Below are 25,690 nucleotides of genomic sequence, written 5' to 3' on the forward strand. Positions count from 1 at the left end.
TATAGTGAATCAGAATTATTTTCCTTTACCCCTATATTGCCCACCGAAGTTCATAAGCTACTCTCAAACTTAGACTGTAAGAAATCAGGTGGGTCTGACAAAATTGAACCAGTTATTTTTTTTAAGTGTCTGCAGATATTATTGCTGAACCTATTGCATCAATTTTTATTCTAAGTCTATCCACTAATGTAATTTCGACATCTTGGAAATCAGCTATGGTTATGCCATTATTAAAAGGAGGAGATCCCTGTGATTTGAATAATTATCACACTATTTCTAAACTACCGGTTTTAGCAAAAGTTTTTGAATCTATAGTAAATGAAAGAATACCTAGTTAGTAATAATTTTTTTAATGCATTTCAGTCAGGGTTTAGAGCGGGACAATGACAACAGCTACTACACGTATTACTAATGATTTAATCACTGCTCTCGATGAGAGACATCATTGTGCGGCCTTGTTTGTTGATTTGACAAAAGCGTTTGTTTGATCATGCCTTACAGTTACAGAGGCTTTAAAGTAAAGGCCTCTGTAATTCGGCCTTGGTTTCAAAACTATTTATTTGATAGAACTCAATGTGTTGCTGTAGATAATTACATTTCATCCGTGTTAACAGTCAAGAAGGGTGTCCCACAAGGTTCTTTACTGGCACCACTTCTTTTTTCTATTTTTATTAATTAATTAGGGCAGGGAATAAAGTCCACAAAGTTACATTTTTATGCTGATGATACAATTATATATTCAGCTGTATCCTCTTTGTCACAAGCTATTGAAATTCTCCAGGATTATTTTAATACTTTTCAGCATAATTTATTACAATTGAAATTAGTTTTCAATGCAAATAAAATTAAGTATATTATTTTTTCACGTAGTCGTTCTATGACCACTGCTCCGTCTATCCTTACTATTGATGCCGTGCATATAGAAAGTGTAACAACTTACAAATATCTAGGAATAAGGAAGAAGTTGGCCTTTGATGTTCATATTGATTACTTAGTGAAAAGACTAAAACCAAGATTGGGTTTTCTCTTTCGGCAAAAAAAAAAAAAAAAAAAAAAAAAAAAAAATTATAGAGTACTTTTTTTTTTTTTTTCACCCATTTTAGACTATGGTGTTATTATTTTTATGCTTTAGGTGTATTGTAGTTTACTGTAGGTGTATCTACATTGAGCTTTTAAATAGCCTATTTCAGTGAGTGTGAAATTTCAAGTTTGGTGAATTCTGACCTGTAAATTTGTATGACACGTGGCCAATTGGAGATCAATATGTCACAAGATTACCTCTGGCAGGATTTAAAGATCACTCATTTTAAAGCTGCAAGTTAGCAGTGTTGTTAGAAAGAAGAGTAGGTAGTATATTTAGATTTTTCTAGTGCTTATTAATTTGTGAATTAATGGTATTACTGCCAATTTACAAACTGACACTTGGTCAGGACCCCTTTTTGTCATTTTTTTTTTTAATGTGCAGGGTACTTTTATTTGTTTGCCTTATGCGTCAGAACTAGTGATCGCTTATGCAGCTGTTCTTTTCAAAAATCAATTGTTTGGCCTCGGAAGTTGTATCTGCCTGTTATATCTTGTTTTATATTATATAATATATACAAATGGGTAGAGTTAGGGGTGGGGTCTTGATACATGCTTAAATATGTCTAAATAGTGTAAATAAAATAAATGTAAACAAAATTAAGCTGGCTGAAATGATGCCGAGGGGTCCTGATCCAGTGTCAATTTGTGACGAATTGGGAGTGAGAATGTGTTGCATTTAATTGTTATACAACAATTTAACAGGATTAACAGGAGTTACACATTCACAACAGAGTTTTTCTTTTTGTAATTAATAGTATTTATATTCGGTATACAAACCCAATTCCAAAAAAGTTGGGACACTGTACAAATTGTGAATAAAAAAGGAATGCAATAATTTACAAATCTCATAAACTTATATTTTATTCACAATAGAATATAGATGACATATCAAATGTTGAAAGTGAGACATTTTGAAATGTCATGCCAAATATTGTCTCATTTTGGATTTCATGAGAGCTACACATTCCAAAAAAGTTGGGACAGGTAGCAATAAGAGGCCGGAAAAGTTAAATGTACATATAAGGAACAGCTGGAGGACCAATTTGCAACTTATTAGGTCAATTGGCAACATGATTGGGTATAAAAAGAGCCTCTCAGAGTGGCAGTCTCTCTCAGAAGTCAAGATGGGCAGAGGATCACCAATTCCCCCAATGCTGCGGCAAAAAATAGTGGAGCAATATCAGAAAGGAGTTTCTCAGAGATAAATTGCAAAGAGTTTGAAGTTATCATCATCTACAGTGCATAATATCATCCAAAGATTCAGAGAATCTGGAACAATCTCTGTGCGTAAGGGTCAAGGCCGGAAAACCATACTGGATGCCTGTGATCTTCGGGCCCTTAGACGGCACTGCATCACATACAGGAATGCTACTGTAATGGAAATCACAACATGGGCTCAGGAATATTTCCAGAAAACATTGTCGGTGAACACAATCCACCGTGCCATTCGCTGTTGCCGACTAAAACTCTATAGGTTAAAAAAGAAGCCATATCTAAACATGATCCAGAAGCGCAGGCGTTTTCTCTGGGCCAAGGCTCATTTAAAATGGACTGTGGCAAAGTGGAAAACTGTTCTGTGGTCAGACTAATCAAAATTTTAAGTTCTTTTTGGAAAACTGGGACGCCATGTCATCCGGACTAAAGAGGACAAGGACAACCCAAATTGTTATCAGGGCTCAGTTCAGAAGCCTGCATCTCTGATGGTATGGGGTTGCATGAGTGCGTGTGGCATGGACAGCTTACACATCTGGAAAGGCACCATCAATGCTGAAAGGTATATCCACGTTCTAGAACAACATATGCTCCCATCCAGACGTCGTCTCTTTCAGGGAAGACCTTGCATTTTCCAACATGACAATGCCAGACCACATACTGCATCAATTACAACATCATGGCTGTGTAGAAGAAGGATCCGGGTACTGAAATGGCCAGCCTGCAGTCCAGATCTTTCACCCATAGAAAACATTTGACGCATCATAAAGAGGAAGATGTGACAAAGAAGACCTAAGACAGTTGAACAACTAGAAGCCTGTGTTGGACAACATTCCTATTCCTAAACTTGAGCAACTTGTCTCCTCAGTCCCCAGACGTTTGCAGACTGTTATAAAAAGAAGAGGGGATGCCACACAGTGGTAAACATGGCCTTGTCCCAACTTTTTTGAGATGTGTTGATGCCATGAAATTTAAAATCAACTTATTTTTCCCTTAAAATGATACATTTTCTCAGTTTAAACATTTGATATGTCATCTATGTTGTATTCTGAATAAAATATTGACATTTGAAACTTCCACATCATTGCATTCTGATTTTATTCACAATTTGTACAGTGTCCCAACTTTTTTGGAATCGGGTTTGTATTTACCAGGATAGTTCACCCAAAAATGAAAATACTGTCATTAATTACTCACCCTCATGTTGTTCTAAACCCATACGAGTTTTGCTCATCTTTGGAACACAAATGAAGATCTTTTTGATGAAATCTGAGAGCTTTCTGTACTACCATAGACAGCTACATAACTACCACTCTGACACTTCAAAATGTTCATTAATAGATTGTAAAACTAATCCATATGAATTGATTGGTTTAGTCCAAATTTTCTGAAGAGACTCATTAGCTTTATATAATTAACAGATTTAATTTAGGCTTTTATTCACATATAAATATTGATCAGCGAACATAAGCACAAGCTCAACCGAATCCGCTTGATGCGTGAGAACAAACCTCTTGCAGAAGCTCAAACGTGCTGCACAACGCACAAGAACAAACCTCATTGGTTTTTGCACACGTTAAGCAAACATGCTTGAGCTTCCTTGCCTAAATTCAATCTGTTCATCATATAAAGAAAATTTGGACTAAACCACTCAATTCATATGGATTAGTTTTATGATCTCTTTATGAACTTTTTGAAGCATCAAAATGGTAGTTGCATACCTGTCTATGGAGGGAAAAGATCTTAATTTGTGTTCCGAAGATGGATGAAAAGGTTTGGAACGACATGAGGGTGGGTAATTAATGACAGAATTTTCATTTTTGGGTGAACTAACCCTTTAACAAATTGATTGGATTTAATTGGAGACTTAGTTATCAGTGGGCCATGAATGTTGTCTAGTTAAATTTAATCAGTTTTAAAAACATATCTCAAGATATAGCTTTATGTTGTTCTGTGTATGCACCTCACACTTTTGCACATCCTCTCACTCAACAGCAGCTGAATGCTCACATAAAATGAACTGTTGATATGCATGCAGTACTGGTTTGATTGGGCAAAGGGGCAGTAACGCTAACTGAGCCAAACCATCTCCCACTGGCCCCAGACCATAAGGCCATTCCTATTGTCAAGCCCAAGAAAGTTTAAAGGTTTAAAATTGCAATTGGTAAAGTCCAATATATAAAAGGGTACAGCACATTGCACTTTGATCTGGATCAGTTCTTTTTTACTGTGTTGCTTTATTGTTCATTGATTCAGACAGTCTTGTTCCCACAGGGTCGTATAACTGGTCTCACAGGAATTATGGACTTCATGGACAATGGATCAAATTCCCACGTTCAGTTTGAGATTTTGGGAACCAGCTTCAGCGAGACATTTGGAAAAGACATAAAGCGAGTGAGTTAAATTGCCTGGGCTTTCATTTCTAGTACCTGGTGTAAAAGCTGTCTTTTGACATGATTTCTGATTATTTTTTCATTACCAGTAACCTTAGGTAAAATGAAAACTGAAATCGATTTCCCTGCAATTTGTCAATGATGAACATGGAGGGTGAGCAATCTGCTTTTCTGAAAGACTCGCCATTGAGAACAACATGACTTAATGCCATCCTCACCTTGTTGTCAAATGTCTTAGAGGCAAGAGCAAACGGCAGTGATGAGTCAAGCTTATAGGCCTGATAGGCCAGGCCAAACATGTTGTAATATGAACTTTATGACTATGTGCACCACCTATTGTGCATGTCATAAAGTGTTCCCTACACACAGTCTATTCAATTCCATGTCTACCACTAGATGGTTTATTTATCCCACAGTTGGATATTCTAATTAGCTTTTGCTGTGCTTGTTCTTAGAACAATCACACGTAATTTTCATTGTAGACGTGCCTTCCACTTTTCTCTTCATAGCTGTATTTGCTGATTTTTGTGCTCTGTTTTTGTAGCTATAAACTGTTTGGGTCCATCCATCATTTAAAAGAAAGAGTAATATAAATTACAGGAGAGGAAACAGTCTGCTGGTAATGAAGATTTAATCACCCTGCATCCCAACCTGAATTATGAACCCACTGTATCACATTATAGCCATTAGGATCCACAGTGCTACAGCCATTTACTCCCTGCCCGCACACACACCGGCTCCCCCTCATACAAAGCACATTTATTAGCTATAATGAAAGGAAAGGACAGCTAATGGTACGTCAAGTGTACTCAGTCCTGTTGTTGTTCATTATTAGAGCACCAGCTTTAGTCTTCTAAGCAGTGCCGCCCAAGAAGAGATTAATGTAGCCAACTGCAACTTCCACCCTGCTATGGAGACAAACAGCGAGACGTGCTGTTAATTTGACATATGTCATGGTTTGAAAGCAGAGGCAAATACATTTCCTAGCTAAATGAGAAACCCTTTGGAGGTTAAAGAAGGCTGGGAAGTTTCAAGTGATTTCTTCAGTGGTGACTCAGTACCCTGTTCGCTTTTGTCTTATCTTTTAGTCGAGCGTTTAGTCTCTCTGTCTCTCTTAAATGGCTTTTATCTGACTGCTTCTATATAGTAGCTCTGTATGAAAATCTAGTGAGCTGCCTACCAAGACAGACCAACATTTGTGCCGCACTCCCATCACTAACACTCTTTATACACTGGACTTGACGTGTCTTGTTGACACGTCAAACAAAAAAAAAAGAACCCATTGTAATAAATTATGCTGTCTTCACTGGAGCAACAACAGTAGATGTTGTTAACTCTGTTTCTAACGTACTTTAGCATACTTCCAACAGCAGTACAAACGGATGAGGGAAGAATTATCATTGAGGTGATCTTGAACATTCCCTTTGACACGCCTGGAGTAGATAAGCTGTTGCAGTGTATTGTGGGTGTAAGGCTTTTCCAAATTGTACCTCATTTTGGCAGTGTCACATCTGACCCTTCACAGATGAGGAAATTCCTCAATGAACTGCAACAAGCTCAGAGAACTAATATCCATCATGATGGATGAAACGAGATATGTACAGATTATAAATATAGGGAGACTGACACTTTTAAAACTCTAGTGTTTTTGTGCTATTTATCATGATTTACAACCGAAGTGAGTTTGAGGATGTTACCTCAGAATTCAGCTGTATGTAGACAATGCACAGCATGGCAGCTCACTGTTTTAAAACAGAGCTGTTATTTTTCTTTGATTATTCCCATGCACCACACCATTATGTGCAACTATATCCTCATTTACTTTTCCATATTCTTTCTATTGTAATTAGCCAGTTTTTTTTTTTTTTTTTTTTCGTCGTCTTCTTTTTCTGGCAGCATCTCAATTTTAGAGTAATTGAGATCTCATTTCAAAATGTAACTTTCAGCAGTCTTTGTTACTATACTACTTTGGAATCAAAGGCTGATTGGAGACAAAGAAATCGGACAATGTGATAGAACATTGCAGAGCGATTACTAAAATTGCTAAAATTGGTCAAAACAGTGTCAAAATAGGTATAATGTGATTGTGGAGGTCTAAAATAATAGCCCTGCACCAATAGTTAAAAATAATAACGCAAAGATTTTTTTTTTTTTTTTTTTTTTTTATGTTTAAACATATTTCACTGAGATTTGAGAATTCTAAAATATGTGTCCCCCTTGCAAAGAAACAAATAAAACCTGTACTGTGGTGATATCACCTAATTCCACTGTACTTATATACCATGTAAGTGAACTATTACCGTATTAATTTGATAAAGCTATATTATAAAGGCAACAAATTTAAGCTCTGTTTTCTGAGTTCACTTACTAGTTGTTCACTGCTCCTTATTAAGCAATTTTTCCTAGAAACAGATAGATATGTGCAACATGGGACTACTGATGTGGAAGCTAACATTATCAAAAAATCCACTCACTTTGCAAAAAATAAAAAATAAATAAAAAATGAGAGTGCACTCTTTCACTGTGTGATATATAGCCGAGTAGTTAGGATGCCCCCAAAATTTAACACAGTATATGGGGGTAAAAATGCCCCTGTTTGAGTTTTTATCTTATATATGATACAGTTAAGCAATATCGCACAAGGAAGTGTGCCGTTTTTCCTGAAAATCAGCACATTTGCAAATGTGATATTGAGTTTATACGACAGGTCAATAAACAAGTTCATACTCTGTTTTTTTTCCCTATTTTGCCAACAAAAATAGTTTCAAGCAAAGCCGCATCAAAACAGTTGTGTGTCTCCAAGCAGAACACAGAGGTGTTTAGATCCTGAATTCATCAGCTGTTTTAACAAGTCAATTTAATGAATGACTCAAAGGGCCATATCATACACGTGGCGCAAAACCAGGCGCGACGCAAGTTCTTTTGTTATTGTTTGTTTGTTTGTTTGTTTTGCTAGTTTCAGCCAGGCGCAGTTATCATTTTCACATCCTGCACCACGTTGTTTAAATAGCAAATGCATTTGCACCCATTTGTGCGCCCATGGACGTGCTGGTCTGAAAACAAGGTGTGTTCAGGTGCATTGTTGCCGCATTGCTAAATTTTTAGGCAACTGAAATAGACTGTGCCATTGACCAACTGAAACCTGGTCTAAAGTCAATGGCGCAATATATATATATATATATATATATATATATTTATTTTTATTTATTTTTTTGTGTTATTTAAAGAGCGCGTTAGTAATATGTACGTTCACACTCTGCTTATTACACACACAAGGGCACGCAGAAACACACAAACATGCCAAATAATAAAAATAAAAGGATTTCAATGTAAAAGATTATTATTGTGTGCATAAAGATAAAAATTCTTTAGTGGAATCTGGCTCGTCCCATAGATGGTCCGTTTCCTCACTAGAGAAGCGTTCGGTTTTTCCGCTTGCAAATTTGGCCATGTAACTCTGATTGGTTCATTGCACGTTACGCCCAAAACACCCCCATTACTCATTAAGAGAATAGGGACAACTCTTTTAGACATTTTTCCTATTGTTAAACTAGCAAAAGTGGATTCGGACACGCCCCTAGTGCACTTGCACCATGCGCTCTAGACCATGCGCTTAGATCGTTAAAATAGGGCCCAAAGACTCACTTATTAAGGCAGTAACTTGCTTCCACCTACTGGAGGTTTTAATTTCATATTTAAAGTATAATTTCATTAATAATAATAATTTCAATGTTCTAAATATTTTAAGACATTAATCTCATAGCATTATTTATGAAATTGTAATTGCAGTGAAAATACATCTAAATGCTGCTTTAAATGCTTCTGTGACAGTTCAGCAGTGCAAAAATGGATTTTTTGGTACTGATTTCATTTAATTGGTAACAGTCTATAGCGTCTTATTGTTCTAATTTAATTTATTGCTTAAATGTAAGAATCTGACAAAAGATGATGCATACATCTAATAAGCCTATAAAAAGATAAAATGCCCTTTGAATTCAGTTAAAAGCTGCAAATGAAAAAGTTAATTTTTGTCACTACTGTGAACTAACCATCTCACAGAAAATGAAGAATATAAAAAGCTTGTCAGCTGTTCACAACAGGCCTGAACCAGTCAAGATACAGTAGCAACACAAAAACACACTGAGCAAAATGTCCTCTAATTATTGTTATCGACAAAATCCCAGAAAATATTGAGATTTTTCTTTTGTCAATATCGCACAGCTCTAGCTAATCACGAAAAAGCAAATCCCAGATAAGCTTCTGAAGCTCTGGCTTGATCCCAGTCACATATCAGGCCAGGCTTTGACACCAAACAAAAGCGTAGCTTACATCTGCTCTTGCTATTGAATTAACATGCTATTAGATGTCCTGGTACCATGAATACAGCAGACAAAAACACTGATGGTCCTGATGCTGAGTGAAATGTCATTCAGCATCATGGAAGAAGATGTGGGATGTAGTGACTTCACTTGAACTATTAGTATTTCATAAACATGAGAGATTTTTAAAATTCTTAAATATGCTGTGTACATATGACTATGAATTTCCTGTTTTAATCCTAATGCAATATACAGTGACAGTGGGGATGAACATTGCTCTGCTTCTGCAGCCTTTGTGCTAAAACTTGATTACTTGTTTTAGCTTCGATTGGCAACCGTAAAGCACAACACTGACTGAGCACATTAAAATGACAAGAAAAAAGGCCTGTCCCACTAGCTGTCTTAGTATAGTCATAGTCTGTCTTAGTCATAGTCTAGAATTTTAAATTCTCATTTTATACAAAACAGACTGGCAAAAACGGATGTCCACACAGTCCTGTTTGTTTTTACCCAGCCATTTATTATTTAAAAACCTTTATCCCAAAGTCATCGAGGTCTCAGCAAAGAGATAAATGCTTGTCTAGTTTGGGGTCAAGACTGATAAGACATCAAATAGAAGATGAAGGATATGCTTTTGTTTGTTCGTTGAGTCTCTTGAGCCCCTGGATAAGACGGCCATCTATCAAGTCTTCAATTTCATTTGTCATCCGAGAGAAAACTTTTGCGGAAAGCTGGAAAAAAACTGACAGTATTTGATGAATTAGTGGCCTCCTCATCCTCGTCTGTGCTCTTTCAGATCATCACTCTAAGCAGAGCTGTGACAAACACAGACAGGGTGAAGCATCTTCAGACACTTGTGTTTAACACTGCTGTCTACTGGAAGCACCCAAGTATTTTCAGTCATATGTTGGGTAAAGCTCATATGCTGGGAAAAGGCTCAATGACTCATTTGCTATACAGCCAATTGAGCTTTGCCAGACAATGATTGAAGTGGTGTTGCTGTGTCCATGTTTGGATAGCGCCACAATGTTTACGCTTTTCAGCGAAATCAACATATGAATGACTTATATTTGTCTCTGCACATTAAGGGCTATGAGCAAGTATTTTCACATTGAAATAATTATATTCAGTTTTAAAAACACTATGACAACAAATATAGGGCTTTTTCGGCTTTTTAAACCTTAGTGCTTTGTGCGTTTCATTTAAACCTTATGCACAAGTTCTGCCAGTACTGGGGTGTATTCCAGAAAGCAGGGTTAACTTACTATCACATATACCCTGAACTCTCGGTTGATTAACCCAAACCTTGCTTACTCGAGGTATGCTGGTTCCAAAAATGTGTCCGGGAGTAAGTTCAGCCAACCCAGAGTATGTTCCCGGTTAACCGACAAGACATTCTCAACAGATCAACGAATCGATGATTCACCATGGAAACAGACACTAAGAAAAAGCGCGCCATTCTACTTCATTCTTCTTCTTTTGTTTAATGGTGATTTACATAACCTACTTGGTGCACATCACCACCTATTGGGTGGTTATGCAATCATTTTTTTAATCTTAATATTGTTTGTTTGATGCTAATTATTTAATAAGATATCACATATATGATATGTATTTTATTATAGAAATTATAGCATAGAAAATGTCCTGTTATAAAGGATAAAAAGCAGATCCATGTGTGAGATGACAATAAAATAAATTCATATATTAGAATTGAATAAACATTTATATATTGTATAATATAACATTGTGTATATAACTGTAACTATATAACAAATTTAGATACATTAATATAACCATATTGATAATATAATACGCATCTGAATTCCTCTTAAGCTAACTAACCCTTGAACATAACCTGCTCCGGAGCAGGTTATGTTCAGAGAGCAAGTTGCTATGGCTACTTACATACCCTAAAAGTTACCTCCGTTTTTGGAACCGAAAGTTGAGGTTATCCGCTTACTTACTCTTAAACATACCCAGGTATTTCACATAACCTGCTTTCTGGAATACCCCCCTGGGCACTCGTGCATAAGGTTTAAATGAAACACACTAAGCCCTTGATCATTTAGAATTCACTATGGAGATGATTTATTATTTAAACCCCTTTTGTACTTATGAATTTGTTTTGTGCAACATTCTATATGCTTATAAATTATTGGAGAAAATATAGCTATAAAATCCTATAGGTATATGAGCTGTTGAAAAAAATTTTATTACACAAATGAAAAATATCAATAGTATAAACTTTGACTATGAATATAGCTACAAATATTATGCGATTAAATCTCAACATAATGAATTTATTATACACTATTATGCGATTAATTCCCAAAATAATCAATATATCATACACTACAGTTAAGCGTGATCTGCTGTGACATCTCCATCAAGTTGAATTGTTGGATATAGAGCTGCTTGAAGTGTACATTAGAGAAGATTCGCTTCCTCGGACGACGGTCTGTCCATATAAACTTCCCTACATAGATCCCTGGAAATATCATTTTAGTTAATCTGATAAGTTTATCTTCGTCTAGCTGTTCCGGTTTAGTTCACACATTTACTATGTGTATTTATACTCCCTGTTCTGTTCAGTCATTGGTCAGTTATTGTTTGTGTGAACGTGGTTATCGTCGTCTGAGTGTGCTACTTGAGCAAAGACATTGTTGTTCTCACCAGTTCCTTCGTTGTGCCCCTTTATCAACCACCCACCGTGACAGAATAACTGACTACTCAAGAACAAGAAGGCTAAAACAGATGGACTCACTTGCGATGTGTCTTTCTTTTCCTCCCGGAGAACAGGAAATACTTGGCCTGGATACTCCGGAATGGCAGCCTCTCTCTCACAGCCAGCAAGGTCTGAGGTCGTTACAGAACCAGAGCTGGATGACATCAAGGCCCTGGAGTCAACACATGTGGATCAGTCCATTGCAGAGCCAGGAGCGGACCTAGACCTGGGGTGCATTTCCCAAAACGAACTATAGTCGCAAGTGCCGTCATTACCAATAGAGTTCAGTGGCACTTATGATCATAGTTGGCTAACGATGCTTTCAGGAAACGAACCCATGATCGATCTGTGGTCCGCGGATCCAGTTCCCACCCAAGTCCCCTCCCTTGAATCCTTGTCTTCTTCGCCAGTCCCGTCCGGATATTTGGATGCTCCTGTCCCGTCCAGAGATCTTCTGCCTGTATTCCGGCCTGACTTCCTAATCCCTCCTCCATCGCTGGTCATGGCCAGTCCCCTGGATCTGTCGGCATTACTGGTGTTGTCCAGATCCTCGGCTCTGCCGCTAGCTCCGAGTGGCTCATCCACCTTGCCTCGGGTTTCCTCTCCACCAGCTTGGCTTGAAGCAGAGTCCCCTGCTTCACCTCGGGCCTCCAGGCCCATGTCTCCACCTCGGCCTGTCAGTCCATCACCATCACCTCGGCTCACTACTCCCTCATCGCCTCCGTGGCCTGTCTTCCCAGAAACTTCACTGGGCTCCCTCGTCACTCCTCCCTTCCTCCGACCTCCCCGTCATCCTCGCCCGGGTTTTCCAAGTCCTCGTCGCAGCTCAGCGCCAGGCCTCTGGGCCTTTGATGTTGACAAGGTGCGTCACCCTCTCCTTTCCGCCGGTTCCTCCTCTCACCATGGTTCTGCCTCCGCCAATCGGTGCCAGGGTTCCGTCCTCCCCCTCTGTCAGGAATCTGATCTGGATCCTCCCACCATCAGCGCCACCATGGTGTCTGTGCCTATCTATCCCAGGCTCCTATCCGTCACCAGCTCCATGCCCTCCACCAAAGCCTCTGTCCTCTTTCCTCATCCTGATCATTCTCTATCACAGCGCGAGGTCACATCTTTCCGAGGAGGACGTTATGCCACATGTATGTTCAGTTTAGTTCAGTTATGTCATGTCTGCATTAGTCGTCATTAGTTGCTTTGGTGTCTGATTAGTTATTCTTCATCCAGCTGTTCCTGTTTAGTTCCTTCATTTACTATGTGTATTTATACTCCCAGTTCTGTTCAGTCCTTGGTCAGTTATTGTTTGTGTGAATGTGGTTATCGTCGTCTGAGTGTGCTACTTGAGTAAAGACATTGTTATTCTCACAAGTTCCTTCATCGTGCGCCTTTATCAACCACCCACCGTGACAAATTGATTCAGTTCCATTTAAAGATCAATTATTTAGTTGATCTTTTCTAAATATGGGTTTTTGTACGAAAAATATCCATCGCCATCGCTTTGCTTCAGAAGGCCTTTATTAACCCCCTGGAACCGTATGGATTACTTTTATTATGGATGGATGCATATTATTATACCATTATAAAGCTTGGATGAGCAATGATATTTTTAAATATATCTCTGACTGTGTTTGTCTGAGGGTGAGTAAATCATGGAATAATTTTCATTTTTGGGTGAACTAACCCTTTAAGACATAACCGACTATGTTTGCTTGCTAGGATACTCACCACGACGGGCATGTTGAATCCTAAAAGATTCCTCTGATCCTAGACCAAAATCTGAAGTCTTTGATCGCTAGTTTGACATGTTTGCCGACAGCCGATTAATGACCATTGTGATCAAATTTTACCTCCAGTGAAATTCTGGCAGTGTCAGAAGATTTGATGCATAGTCCTGCAGTGTGACTTCAGTGTGCATCCACACTGACTGCTGTACAGTCAGACATGAATGACAAGTGAGATCTCACAGTGTGACATGGCTTACAGTGGGGATCATGTTCGTACAGTCTGACAAGCAGCAGTCATAAAGGACTATTATAAATCGACAATGTACACCCATCTTTACCCAAACTTGCCAGCAAGGCTACTTTACGTCATTGTGAGTGCATTAGCATCGAATCGCATGAATCGCAGGTGTTTCATATATGAGATGAGGTGTTTCATGTATGAGATGTTTTAGGTTTTAATTATAGTTAACATTATTTAATTTATCCATTATATTGAAGAGACCTTTTTGAAGGATTCACTGGCATATCTCTCAGGTGTTAAGGACTAGTGCATCTTTGAGCTTACATTCAGAATGAGTAAAATACTTACGTACTGTTAAAATCAGATATTCTAAGACTTTTAATCAAGTGGTATTGGAATTGGTGACTTGTAGCTTGTAACCATACTTTGACATAAGTATGGTTTTCAGGTACTCTTTACACCTCTGCCAACATCACCCCACATACTTATAGAGGCTTTTCATTTGTCTTCACTTTATGTCTGTTTAGAATGATGCTCAGTAAGGAAATTAGAAATTTCATAAATTTTTCAACATTACAAGCTTTCCCCTGTGCCACTGCTATAGGACTGTTTGTGTACATACTGTAATGAAGAAATACCTTGTGGCTAAGGATGCCAAGTTTTGGCTAAAGGAAACATGCTTTTAAAAATGAGGATTCTGAGTCCCCGAGGCAAGTGATGGCACAGTTATGCAGCTATTAGAAGCATTTTGTAATTTGATCCAGTGCCTCCACCTGGAACCAGACCAGCATGGTCCTTGTCCTCATGGACAAGTAATGAAGAGAAAATGCTGTGCCTCCTAAAGGAGTATGCCTGCTACTTTATACATGCATACAAATGTTTATTTCCCAAATTCTGAGTATGTTCTATAGCATATTATTATCCACTCCACTTGTGTAAAACAAATTAGATGTGTTTACACCTAATGCAAACACCTCAAAGAAGAACTTTTGCACAACACGTGCATCACATTGAAATGAGCTTAATCCTCTTGTTAAATGAAACCTCATTATTTCCTGTTTCTTCGAGTAAATTAATGATTAATGAGATTAGTCTTTTAAATCGGGTTAATAAATGTAGTGTCATTGATACTGACAACTAATCGCCGCTTACAGTTGCAAAGTAGATTGTGTATATTGAGTTTTATAAATCAGCCACTTTAGTGTGTAAATGAATCATAATAGAATTTAATTTAATAATTCTCAGTTCTGTTTAATTTAATAAATCTCAGCCTCCCCACTCAAGGCAGCTGCATGTTTTCTTATACTATCCAAAATATTGAGAGTGAGACAATATAACAAACATATACATTATTAAGCATGTTATGGTAACTGTACTTATGCTTTGACTGGGTTTAGAATTGTTTTTTTTTTTTTTGTTTGTTTGTTTTTTAAGGAATTCAATTTTACATGAAAATGTACCCACTTTTCACCACACAATCAATTCCTGATGGATCTTTGTTTGTTTGTTTGTTTGAATATCCTGTTTCACTTGTAAATATGTCTTATGATAAATACTCACTGCACTGTCCAAAAAAAAAAAAAAAGATTGAAGATTGATGGAAATAATGTTGACCTGTATCTGTTTTGCTTTTCTTTGTTCTGCAGTTGGCTACATGGGATTCTGTCCATGGCCTCAATGGAAGTCTCAAGGAAAGTCGTATTGAGAATGGCATGCAGGGGGTTACTGTGAAAGTAGTGACGTTGTTGGTAATACTTTTATCATTTTAACTTTTTAAATATTTGTGTTTATGGGTGTTGTTGTATAAATAATTAAATGATTAATTAAGTTTGCTCACAAATTTTGGCTAATATGATCAAACCTACAACCACAAATAAAAGTGTAGTTCTTTCAGTTATGTTTAAAACTTCCATAATATGTTTTATTTTATTTTATCTTTTTAAAATATTATATAACTGTTTTTTATGGTGGCCCAGTAGTGCACAACACAACACAATTTAAAAAGCAAACATAAGTTCACAACACAACGGAATCAAGCAACAACACAACGGAAACGAGCCACAACACAACGAAATCGAGCCACAACACAACAAAATCGAGCCACAATGGAAATGCTCCCGACCACTAGGGGGCTCTCAGAGCTTGGTAAAGTTAGTTTTCCTTGCCAATGTTCTATAGAGTCAGCAGTGATATCAATACCATTATTAGCTTTAACAGTATGTATCCACTGTATATCGGCATAAAAAAAATAATAATTCAAAATCACCTACGTACACAATACCTTCACATTTATACCTGTGAATGATTTGACGTGCTTCCACAGTGCATGATGAAGGGAACGTCTGCCAATTCCACCAAGTAGTTAAAACGTATAATTTGTATTTATTAAAAATACTTTTAATAAAAAAAGTATAAAAATTGTGTAGTGTACATAAAAGGAGATATTGGCACAAAGTCAGTTTGGTCACTACTACAACCTTTGGGGGGAAAGAAAAAAAAAAATTGGTGAATTACAGTGATTTTTTTTTTTCCTGAAAATAATTGTTTATTATACGTACATGAAGGGAGGTATTGACAAAATTGTAATGAATACAAATTATTCATTTTAACCACTTGGTGGAATTGGCAGATGTTCCCTTCATCATGCTCCATGGTAGCATGTTAAATCATTCACAGGTATAAATATGAAGCTATTGTGCACATTGGTGATTTTGAATTAATATTTCATGTAGAGATACAATGTTTACATACTTAAAACGAATCATGGTATTGATATCTTTGTAAGACTGTCGACTCTATAGAACACTGGCAAGGAAATCTAACTTTACCGAGGTCTGAGAGCCCCCTAGCGGTCGGGAGCATTTCCATTGTGTTGTGGCTTGATTTCGTTGCTTTGTGACTTCATTTTGTTGTGTTGTGGCTTGTTTCCGTTGTGTTGTGGCTTGTTCCCATTGTGTTGTGGCTCTATTTCGTTGTGTTGTGAACTTATGTTTGCTTTTTTAATTTCATTGTGTTGTGCAGTACTGGGCAACCGTAGGTTTTTCCATTCTTGTTGATTGTCAGTAGAAATGCTGCATTGTAATAATATATTTGTTATTTGGCTATAATATATGTCACAGGCATAGCTGGGGTAGGCATTATGCTTCTAATGTGCTTATTGCTTATGATCTAATTGTAATCATTCTCTCAGGCCAGCAAGCATCTACTACAGAAAGGTTCTCCAGAGAGCCATAGAAAGTCTTGAAGCAAGTTTTACCATGCATTTGAAATTTGTCTGTACTTTTTGGTAATCAATATTCCTTTTCAAAGGAGGATCCATTTGTGATGGTGGCAGAGAACATCCTCGGACAGCCCAAAAGATATAAAGGGTTCTCAATTGATGTCCTGGATGCCTTGGCCAAGATCCTAGGATTCAAGTACGATATCTACCAGGTGTCAGACAGCAAATATGGTTCTCAGCTGAGCAATGGCTCGTGGAATGGAATGATTGGCGAACTCATAAACAAGGCAAGTACTCTAAATATAGTTGTTTTTACATGTCTAAAGCCATTAAAAATTACTCAACTAATACTTGTCTACTATTTGCTCAAATGATCCTGCTGAAAAGGTCACCAGCATACAGTATATTCTGTTTTGTATGCTGGTGTGTTGATTTGGTCTGGGGATGGTAGTGAGTACTTGAGAAGTTATAGCAATAAATTCAAGAAAACATAATTGTGTGACTTGAACTTTTAATTCTGATTGGTTGCTGTGGCATTTTGTCCAGTACCAGTAGGTTATTATTGAGGCATGAACTGTACAGTGTAATTTTAAAACCATTCAGCACTAGAGGCTGAGGTTGAATTAGAGGTTGCATACAGCTAGATGGAACTAAACTGAATTAAACAGGATGCAGGGGTCTCAAGATATGTTTGACAAGAAAACCGCATGACGCTTACAGGGAGAAATGCCGAAAAAATAGCGAGAGGTGAAGAAGTGGTCAAAGATGTTTGCCTGTATATCAACCAGCAATTAAAAAAGCTGGCCCACATCTTGTATACAGTAGGTAATGTTGAAGTCATTCTTTTACTTTCTTTCATCCGAGTCTTGTTTACAACTATTTTCTACCCTGACTTTACTGCAAAAATTATTTTCTTAGTCAGAGTTTTGTTCTGTACACTACAGGAAGCAAAAGTGTCCGACTTGCCTCTCCTTCATTGACCTCCATTAAAAAAAAAAAAGCTTGGAGGCTTCCCTTATAGCGGCTCTGGTAATATGGTAATAATCCTGAAGACCTTGATTAGCTAGTTCAGGTATGTTTGATTAGGATTGGAGCTAAATTCTGCAGGATAGTGGCCCTTTAGGAGTAGGGGTGTAACCCTGACATTCTGGCCAAATTTGCCTATTGGCCTCAGTCCATCATGGCCTCCTAATCATCCCCATAAATTGATTGGCTTCATAACTCTGTCTCCTCTCCACCAATAAGCTGGTGTGTGGTGGGCATTCTGATGCAATATGGCTGCCATTGCATCATCAAGGACATTGCTGTACATTCTTTTGCACCGTCCGTTGAGATAGAGACCACATGTCCCAAGATTCCGCTCTAAAACTTGGCATCATCAAGCGACCTCTAGCGGACAAAATTATTACATATTGTACCTTTAATTCAAGATACATTCTCTGAAGTCTTAAAATTATAAACAATTTTGCTTGCTTTAAGGATGTTTAGATATTTTACTGAAAAATAAAACAATAAAACAAAAAATACTGATTAGGAAAATAAATTGTGCTTTATTCTTTCTTTCTTTCTTTTTTTTTTACCTGAAAGTGAATTAAAATCTTGTCTTTACAGAGAGCTGATTTGGCAGTTTCTGCCATAACTATAACACCAGAACGAGAGAACGTAGTGGACTTCAGCAAACGCTACATGGACTACTCTGTAGGGATCCTACATCGCAAACCAGAGGAAAAGATCAACATTTTTTCCCTCTTTGCCCCTTTTGACTTGGCTGTGTGGGCCTGTATAGCAGCTGCCATTCCTGTGGTGGGCGTTCTGATCTTCCTGCTGACACGGATGCAGATGCTCCGCTCCCAGAATCCTCCAGGAGCCCATCACGCTTCATCCATGTCTAACTCATTGCATAGTGCTATATGGATTGTCTATGGAGCCTTTGTACAACAAGGTACTTCAGTGAATTCCTCTCCCACATGTCCCTTCAGAAATGACTTATTAGCTTAGTATGCTTTAGCACCCAGGGTATCAGATGATGATTTGACTCTGGACTTAGAAAGATGACAAGAATAAAGCTGATATTGTCAAAAAATCACTCCCTCTAAGACATAGTTACATTTGAACTTCTAAAGCTTTGTTTAGCATCTTAAAATATGTAGGCATGGTTTCACAGACAGGGCTTAGATTAAGCCAGGATTAAGTCTTAGTTCAATTAGGACATTTAAGTAGCTTTTTTAAACGTGCTTTACAAAAAAACATTACTGGTGTGCATCTTGAGACAAAACAATGGGAGTTACATATTTTAAGATATGTCAGTGGAAGTTACTTTCAGTTAAAACAGCTCAAACATGTATTTTAGTCTGGGACTAATCTTAAGCCTTGTCTGGGTGTGTGTTTGCAAATATTCAAGGAATAGTTTACCTTCATTTTTTTCTTTTATTTTACCTCTATTTTTTTATTTTCTTGCTGTCAATTTTTATGACTCATTTTTATGTACATTTATTGAATAAAAATAAATTACATTTGACAAACAGAAGTGTTAAGTGCACCAAAACAGTGTAAAGTTTCTTTAAATAAGGCATAGAATACACTGGTTCTTATCCAAGAGACAAAATGGAATAAATGGCTACCTCAGCAACTAGCATGCTAAACCCCCAGCTGCCTCTATTAATTCTTGGCATAGCCTACTGCCTACCAAACCCTTTTAAGCAGCTAGTTATTCAATCTGGGCTGTTTCTCATATTTCTGTAGATTGCCACCATATGAAATTGACAATAGATTTGCACAAAATACAATACATCTTTTGCAGCAGTTTGTACAGTCTTAAACATGAGGAATGGCAAGTCTGATGGCATGTTAATAATAGTAGCATTTTTGGCTTATTCCATTTACTAAGGTTAATAATGTGTTCATGTTTTATAGATTATTCATGTCTATGATACCATATGAAAATCTTTTAATACCATTTAGATATCTGCTGCTATCTAACTGTTGTGGTACACCTTAATTTTATTAGAATCAGGGATATGTAAAAACTTAGATAAAAGGATTATGGGGAAAAAAGACAAAAAATTAGGATTTTTTTTTTTTGTTGTTGTTGTTGTTTGTTTTTTTTGTTTTTTTCAAAATGCATTTACACATCCTAAACACTGACATCCTTTTTTGTTTTGTTTGTCACAGGTGGAGATTCTGTGGTGGGGTCTGTGGCATTGAGGATAGTTATGGGCAGTTGGTGGTTGTTCACATTGATTGTGTTCGTCTTACACTGCTAACCTGGCTGCGTTCCTAACTGTGTCCCGCATGGACAACACTATAAGGTAAATTTTCATTTCGCAAATAGTCTACCACTCACTGCACCATATGCTACAGAGTTGATCAATGTCTATTAAAAGCTTTTCTATCCTGTATTTGTCCTCATAATTAGTGCATCCTTATGTTCAGGAAGCTTCACACATTGTTTGGCCACATGGCAGGCAATACAGCTAACAAAGGCTATTTCAACGATTTAATCTTAGAAGTTTGTAGGTATGCTGTCTGAGGCTGAGATTTAGGATTTCATGATGGTAAAACACTGTTGTAACTAGGCCTTCTGGGACATGTTCCCTTTAGAAGGAAGGGAGGTGAATATTAGTATGACTAGAAAGAGGCTAAACATAGTTATTAGGACTATTACAGATTAGTAAATCCCACGGCTCTCCACCCAGCCCTACTTCACACTACAATATATACTCCCTGGCACAAAAAAAAGAAAAAAAAAAAGCCACACACTCTAATATTTTGTTGGATCGGCTTTTGCTTTGATTACAGTATGTATTCACTCTGGCAAGGCAAGGCAAGGCAATTTTATTTGTATAGCACATTTCATACACAATGGTAATTCAAAGTGCTTTACATAAAGAAGAACCAAATACATAATAATAATGGAACACATAAGAAATAGATATAACAGTAAAAACAGAGAATTTCGCTATCTAGATGGAAGAGTTTGGAAATTTCAGGGAGTTTTTTGTTGTCCGTCAGAGCGGATCTAAACGGATCTATCCATCAGAGCGGATCTAAATGAATCTTCCTCACGCAGAGGGATAACTGTTTTTATTTGTCAGGTAGCTGTGTGTTTAAACATTACCCTTACAGACAAATCTTCCTGGACTAACTCTAAACAGAGCTGCATCCAGGGATAACTAAAGATATTTGTCAGGTAGCTGTGCGTTTTAACATTACCCTTACAAAAAATGAAATAAATAAAAAATAAGAAAAAGAGTTGAAAGTATAAAAAGATAGTGTGTATAAAATAAAGTATAAACAGTTCGGACATAGCACAGTTCTCAATCAGCAAATGCATAGGTAAAAACAGACTCTCCCTGCTTTGAGTGAACCCTTGGTATTTCTAAGTGACTTGATCCTGATGATCTGTTAGGTTTATATTCTATGAGCATATCTGCAATGTATTGAGGTCCTAGGCCACTGAGTGATTTATAAACAAGTAGCACTACTTTAAAATCAATTCTAAATGCAACTGGAAGCCAGTGCAAGGACCTGAGGACTGGTGTGATGTGTTCATGTTTTCTGGTTCTGCTCAGAATCCTGGCAGCAGCGTTCTGTACGAGCAGTTGTCTTATGGTCTTTTTGGGAAGACCAGTGAGGAGCCCATTACAATAATCCACCCTGCTGGTGATGAAAGCATGAACAAGTTTCTCTAAGTCTTGACTGGAGACAAAGCATCCAATTCTTGCAATATTTTTGAGATGATAATATTGAGATGATAATATTTAGTTATTGTCTTTACATGGCTACTGAAACTCAGGTCTGACTCCAAAATCACACCAAGATTCCTGACTTGATTTTTAGTTGTTTGACCCCTAGAGTGAAGGTATGCATTCACTTTGAGAACTTCATCTTTGTTTCCAAACGCAATGACTTCAGTTTTGTCTTTGTTTAACTGAAGGAAGTTTAGGCACATCCAATTTTCAATTTCATCAATGTATTGGCACAGGGAGTCAATGGGGCTGTAGTCGTTAGGTGATAGGGCTAGGTAAATCTGGGTGTCATCTGCATAGCTGTGATATTCAATTTGGTTTTTTTTCTCATTATTTGGCTCAGTGGCAGCAAATATAGGTTGAACAGGAGGTTGGTTGTGTGAGCACTGCGACTCGAGACTTAATGGTAGGGACTTTAGACTTTCTTGTTAATTACTTGTACATGTGTGACTTGCTCCCACCTCTGCGATGCAGAGGGAAAAAAAATTGTGGGAATCACTTTCAGAACCTTTTTATTTTTCTCAGATGATTTATTAGTTCCAAACTAAAAGACTAACCAGGGACAAGTGCTGCAAAATGGCTATTAGCTAGAAGAATGTGTTCACAAGACAATGACAAAGAGCACTTCACATGAGCAAACTAAGTTGACTCTTACTAAAATCATTAAAAGATATTTAAGTTTAGAATAGAATTGATTATTATTAATAATAATAATACTTTTATTATTATTATTAATTATTATTATTATTATTATTATTATTATTATTATTATTATTAACCTTTCCTGTTCAGTGCCAGAATAAGTTTGTATTCTGTGTGCTCCCTTACCGGTGTTGTGCTAGTTTGCTGTCACATCTGTAAATGTTATCTAGCACTCAGGTATGATGACATGTATTTACCCAGCCTGTGTGCCTAATGTTTGATTGCATTTGATTATGCTGATGTTGAGCAAACTGTGTCTCGTCAGAGTGTGAACAGACCTCTGCTCTCAGACAAACATATCTGCATGTTCATTCTCACTATATTTTGGAAGCCAAATGTTACATATACATTTTACTAAAATGTGATCATCTGAGCTCCATTTTTTTACACAAATGTCAGCAATTAATTCAGTCATTATTATTTTATTTATTTATTTATTTATTTATTTATATAAACATATTTAATATGTACTATTAAATACATACCATAAATATATTTCCCATTTGGAAAAAAAAAAAAAGTGTTAATTTGTGTGATTATTACAAACTGTTAATAATGCATAAAATAATGCATTAAATAATAATATGTAAATAATGTTTTTTATTATTATTTTTACTTCCTAGGTGTCACAGTTAAGCTCATTTGTTTTCATGGAGTTTTGGTTTGCTTTCATTCATGACAAGTGTTCCTTTTGTTCTAGTTTCCCGCTACTCATCAGTCACCATAGACACTAACACTATCACCACAGCTGTTCATCTATTTCTTTATCATCACAGTGTATTTAAGTTCCTGACTTCGTTCTGTTCATTGTCCGATATTGTTTGTGTTTGACACACTGTCTCGCATGTTGGCTCTCTTGTTAGTTTTTATTTAATAAACCTTGGATTACTATCATCATCTTTGTCTTGTGTGGATTTTAGCATTACATCAGGTCACACTTACATTTTTTTCCCCACCCTTGTTTGCTGTGTCACCTCCTTGTTTCAATTATTATTTGGATGTTTGCCCCACTTGTCCTTATTCTGCCTCACTAATATGACAATAGCAAAGATAGGAATCATGTCAATTGATATAGTTCCCCCAAAAATTAAAATTCTGTCATCATACGCACAATTCTGAGCTGATAACTGTACAGAAGTTTTATGCATCGTTTGAAATGAGTAATATTTCAGTAAGTTTTAGAGTAATGTGTTCGACTAATGTTTATACTGTAAAAATTATACAGTGTTTGCTGTGGATAAAACTAACAGCTATAAATGTAAGTATGTAAAGATATTGTGAGATGTCCATGAGGTCTGTTAGTTACACAACTGCTGTCAAGCTCCAAAAGCATCAAACAAATAGTCAATATGTGTTCTGTATTGCAAGTTTTATGCAGCCATCAGGGCCATTTGGGGACATAGGTTGACCACCTAGGACTCCAACTCTTAGAGAGTGCCATTTACCAATACAATTTCAGTATGTGTCTAAGAAACTGTGTTTTGTTGTGGTGCTGGTGCTCCAGTTACTGGTAGAGTACTGAGACATTACATTATAATTAGTAGTGAGATAATTCGTGATAATTACATTAATATGTGCATCTCTTCTTTCTGCAAAGTGCACCCAATACTATCCACAGAATGGCTGTGCAGATGGCTGTATCTCTGAGGTTACACTTTAATTTTATAGTCTACAGTAACTTTGCAACTACATGTCAGCTAACTCTTGTTAATTTGCAACTACATGTCAGCTAACTCTCATTAGAGTATTAGTAGACTGTTAGGTTAGGGGTGGTAAAATAAGTTGACATGTACTTGCAAATTTACTTATAGTCAGTAGAATGTCTTGTTGGGGAACAGCTGAGGCAATAATGTTGTCCTTAACAATAATAATATTAAAAATCAAATTTCTTACACTGAAATAAACACTGTTGTATAACAGTTTTAAGTGTTTTCCTGATATATCTATACAGTAGACTGACAAGAAACCACCATTAAAGAGTGAAACATTTCCTTTCACTGGCTTAGGTTTCATTGGCGGGCCTGACAGCTCCATTAGCAGAACAGATGGCCCAACATTTCACATTACTTACAGAGTTGTCTTTGGACTTTGAAGTTAGCTCTTGCCAAGTTAGGTCCCTGTCCTGTTGATGTATGAATCCTATGGCATCATTACCATGATGAATGAATAAATTCAAACTTGGAGAAATAAAACAGAACAACTTTAGGTTGAGTCATTCGAGCCAATGATTTTGCATTTTATTATGTTTTAAACAATTTATATAACAGTGGGCCATGAATTTTAAATCTGAGCTTCAGTGCAACTCTTGCCTTTAAGAAACAGTTTCATAGTGAACAGGACATAATGTTACAGTGGTTTAAGGTTACAATCAAATTATAATAACAAAGACGACAAGTAAAGAATCAAGATTGACATTTCAAAGACAAACTTAAACACAAAAGCCACCACCAACAATTGCAACAATTGCATTAGCCAGCATTGTTAAAAAAAAAAAGAAAACTTGCAGAAAGGTTTGTAGCCTACTAATGATAATTTCAAGTGAAAATTTGCCAAAATCACGGCAGAACACTGCAGAAAGTTCTGCCATGCAAAGACTAGGGATGCGCCGATACCATTTTTTTACTTTTTTTCTAGTACTCGCCGATACCAATACCTATACATTAATTTCTTTTCTTTTTTTTTTTTCTTTTTTTTTGGTGATGTTGCAGTTTTCCAAGCACAACAGTGAGACTAATGAATGTAGGACAGCTTTTTTTTATTATTACTCTAATGAAAAGAGTAATCATTTTTATCTGCTTGTCACAAACTTAAAGAATAAAAAATTCAAAGTGTCCAATAACCTTCAAAGGGCATAATTACCAATATATATAATTCTTATATACTGTAAAAAGAAACTTACAAACAAGTTACAAAAAATACAGCAAATACTATAGAGATACAAATTAAATAAACTTAGATACAGTAGGTTTATTTACCATGTATACATTTAACATTTTGTTGTTTTATTAACATTAATGAGAAATATAGGCTACAGTCCCTTTAAGACCAAATCCATGGATACTGACACATATCCTGTTTTCACCCAAATGTTTACGTCCACTTAAGGACATAAACTGACTATAACCAACTAGATGTACATAAGGTACTCCACATGATAGACATTTTGACAACTATGTGTGCATTTGACCATTCAGGCACAAGGAGAAATGATCGCGTGCTGTCTGAGAGAACTGTTTACGTCCTGTTTACGTCTGAGAGAACTGTTTACGCGTGCTGTCTGAGAGAACTTGTGCAAGAAAGAGAGAGCTCGTGCGAGAGAGCGCTTC

At 36.8% G+C, this 25,690-nt stretch overlaps 1 protein-coding gene across 1 annotated transcript in view; it reads left to right on the top strand.

The window, feature by feature from the left end:
* The window catches only part of grid1b (glutamate receptor, ionotropic, delta 1b), a 463,740-nt gene that overhangs the window by 416,524 nt on the left and 21,526 nt on the right, over positions 1 to 25,690 (top strand). Inside the window, 6 exon segments of the mRNA XM_048170087.1 lie at positions 4,570 to 4,689; positions 15,341 to 15,442; positions 17,004 to 17,201; positions 18,526 to 18,856; positions 20,086 to 20,158; positions 20,160 to 20,222. Of these exon segments, the coding sequence (XP_048026044.1) occupies positions 4,570 to 4,689; positions 15,341 to 15,442; positions 17,004 to 17,201; positions 18,526 to 18,856; positions 20,086 to 20,158; positions 20,160 to 20,222 (887 nt within the window).

This window comes from Megalobrama amblycephala, linkage group LG20 (genome assembly GCF_018812025.1).
Source record: "Megalobrama amblycephala isolate DHTTF-2021 linkage group LG20, ASM1881202v1, whole genome shotgun sequence".
Lineage (NCBI taxonomy): Eukaryota > Metazoa > Chordata > Actinopteri > Cypriniformes > Xenocyprididae > Megalobrama > Megalobrama amblycephala.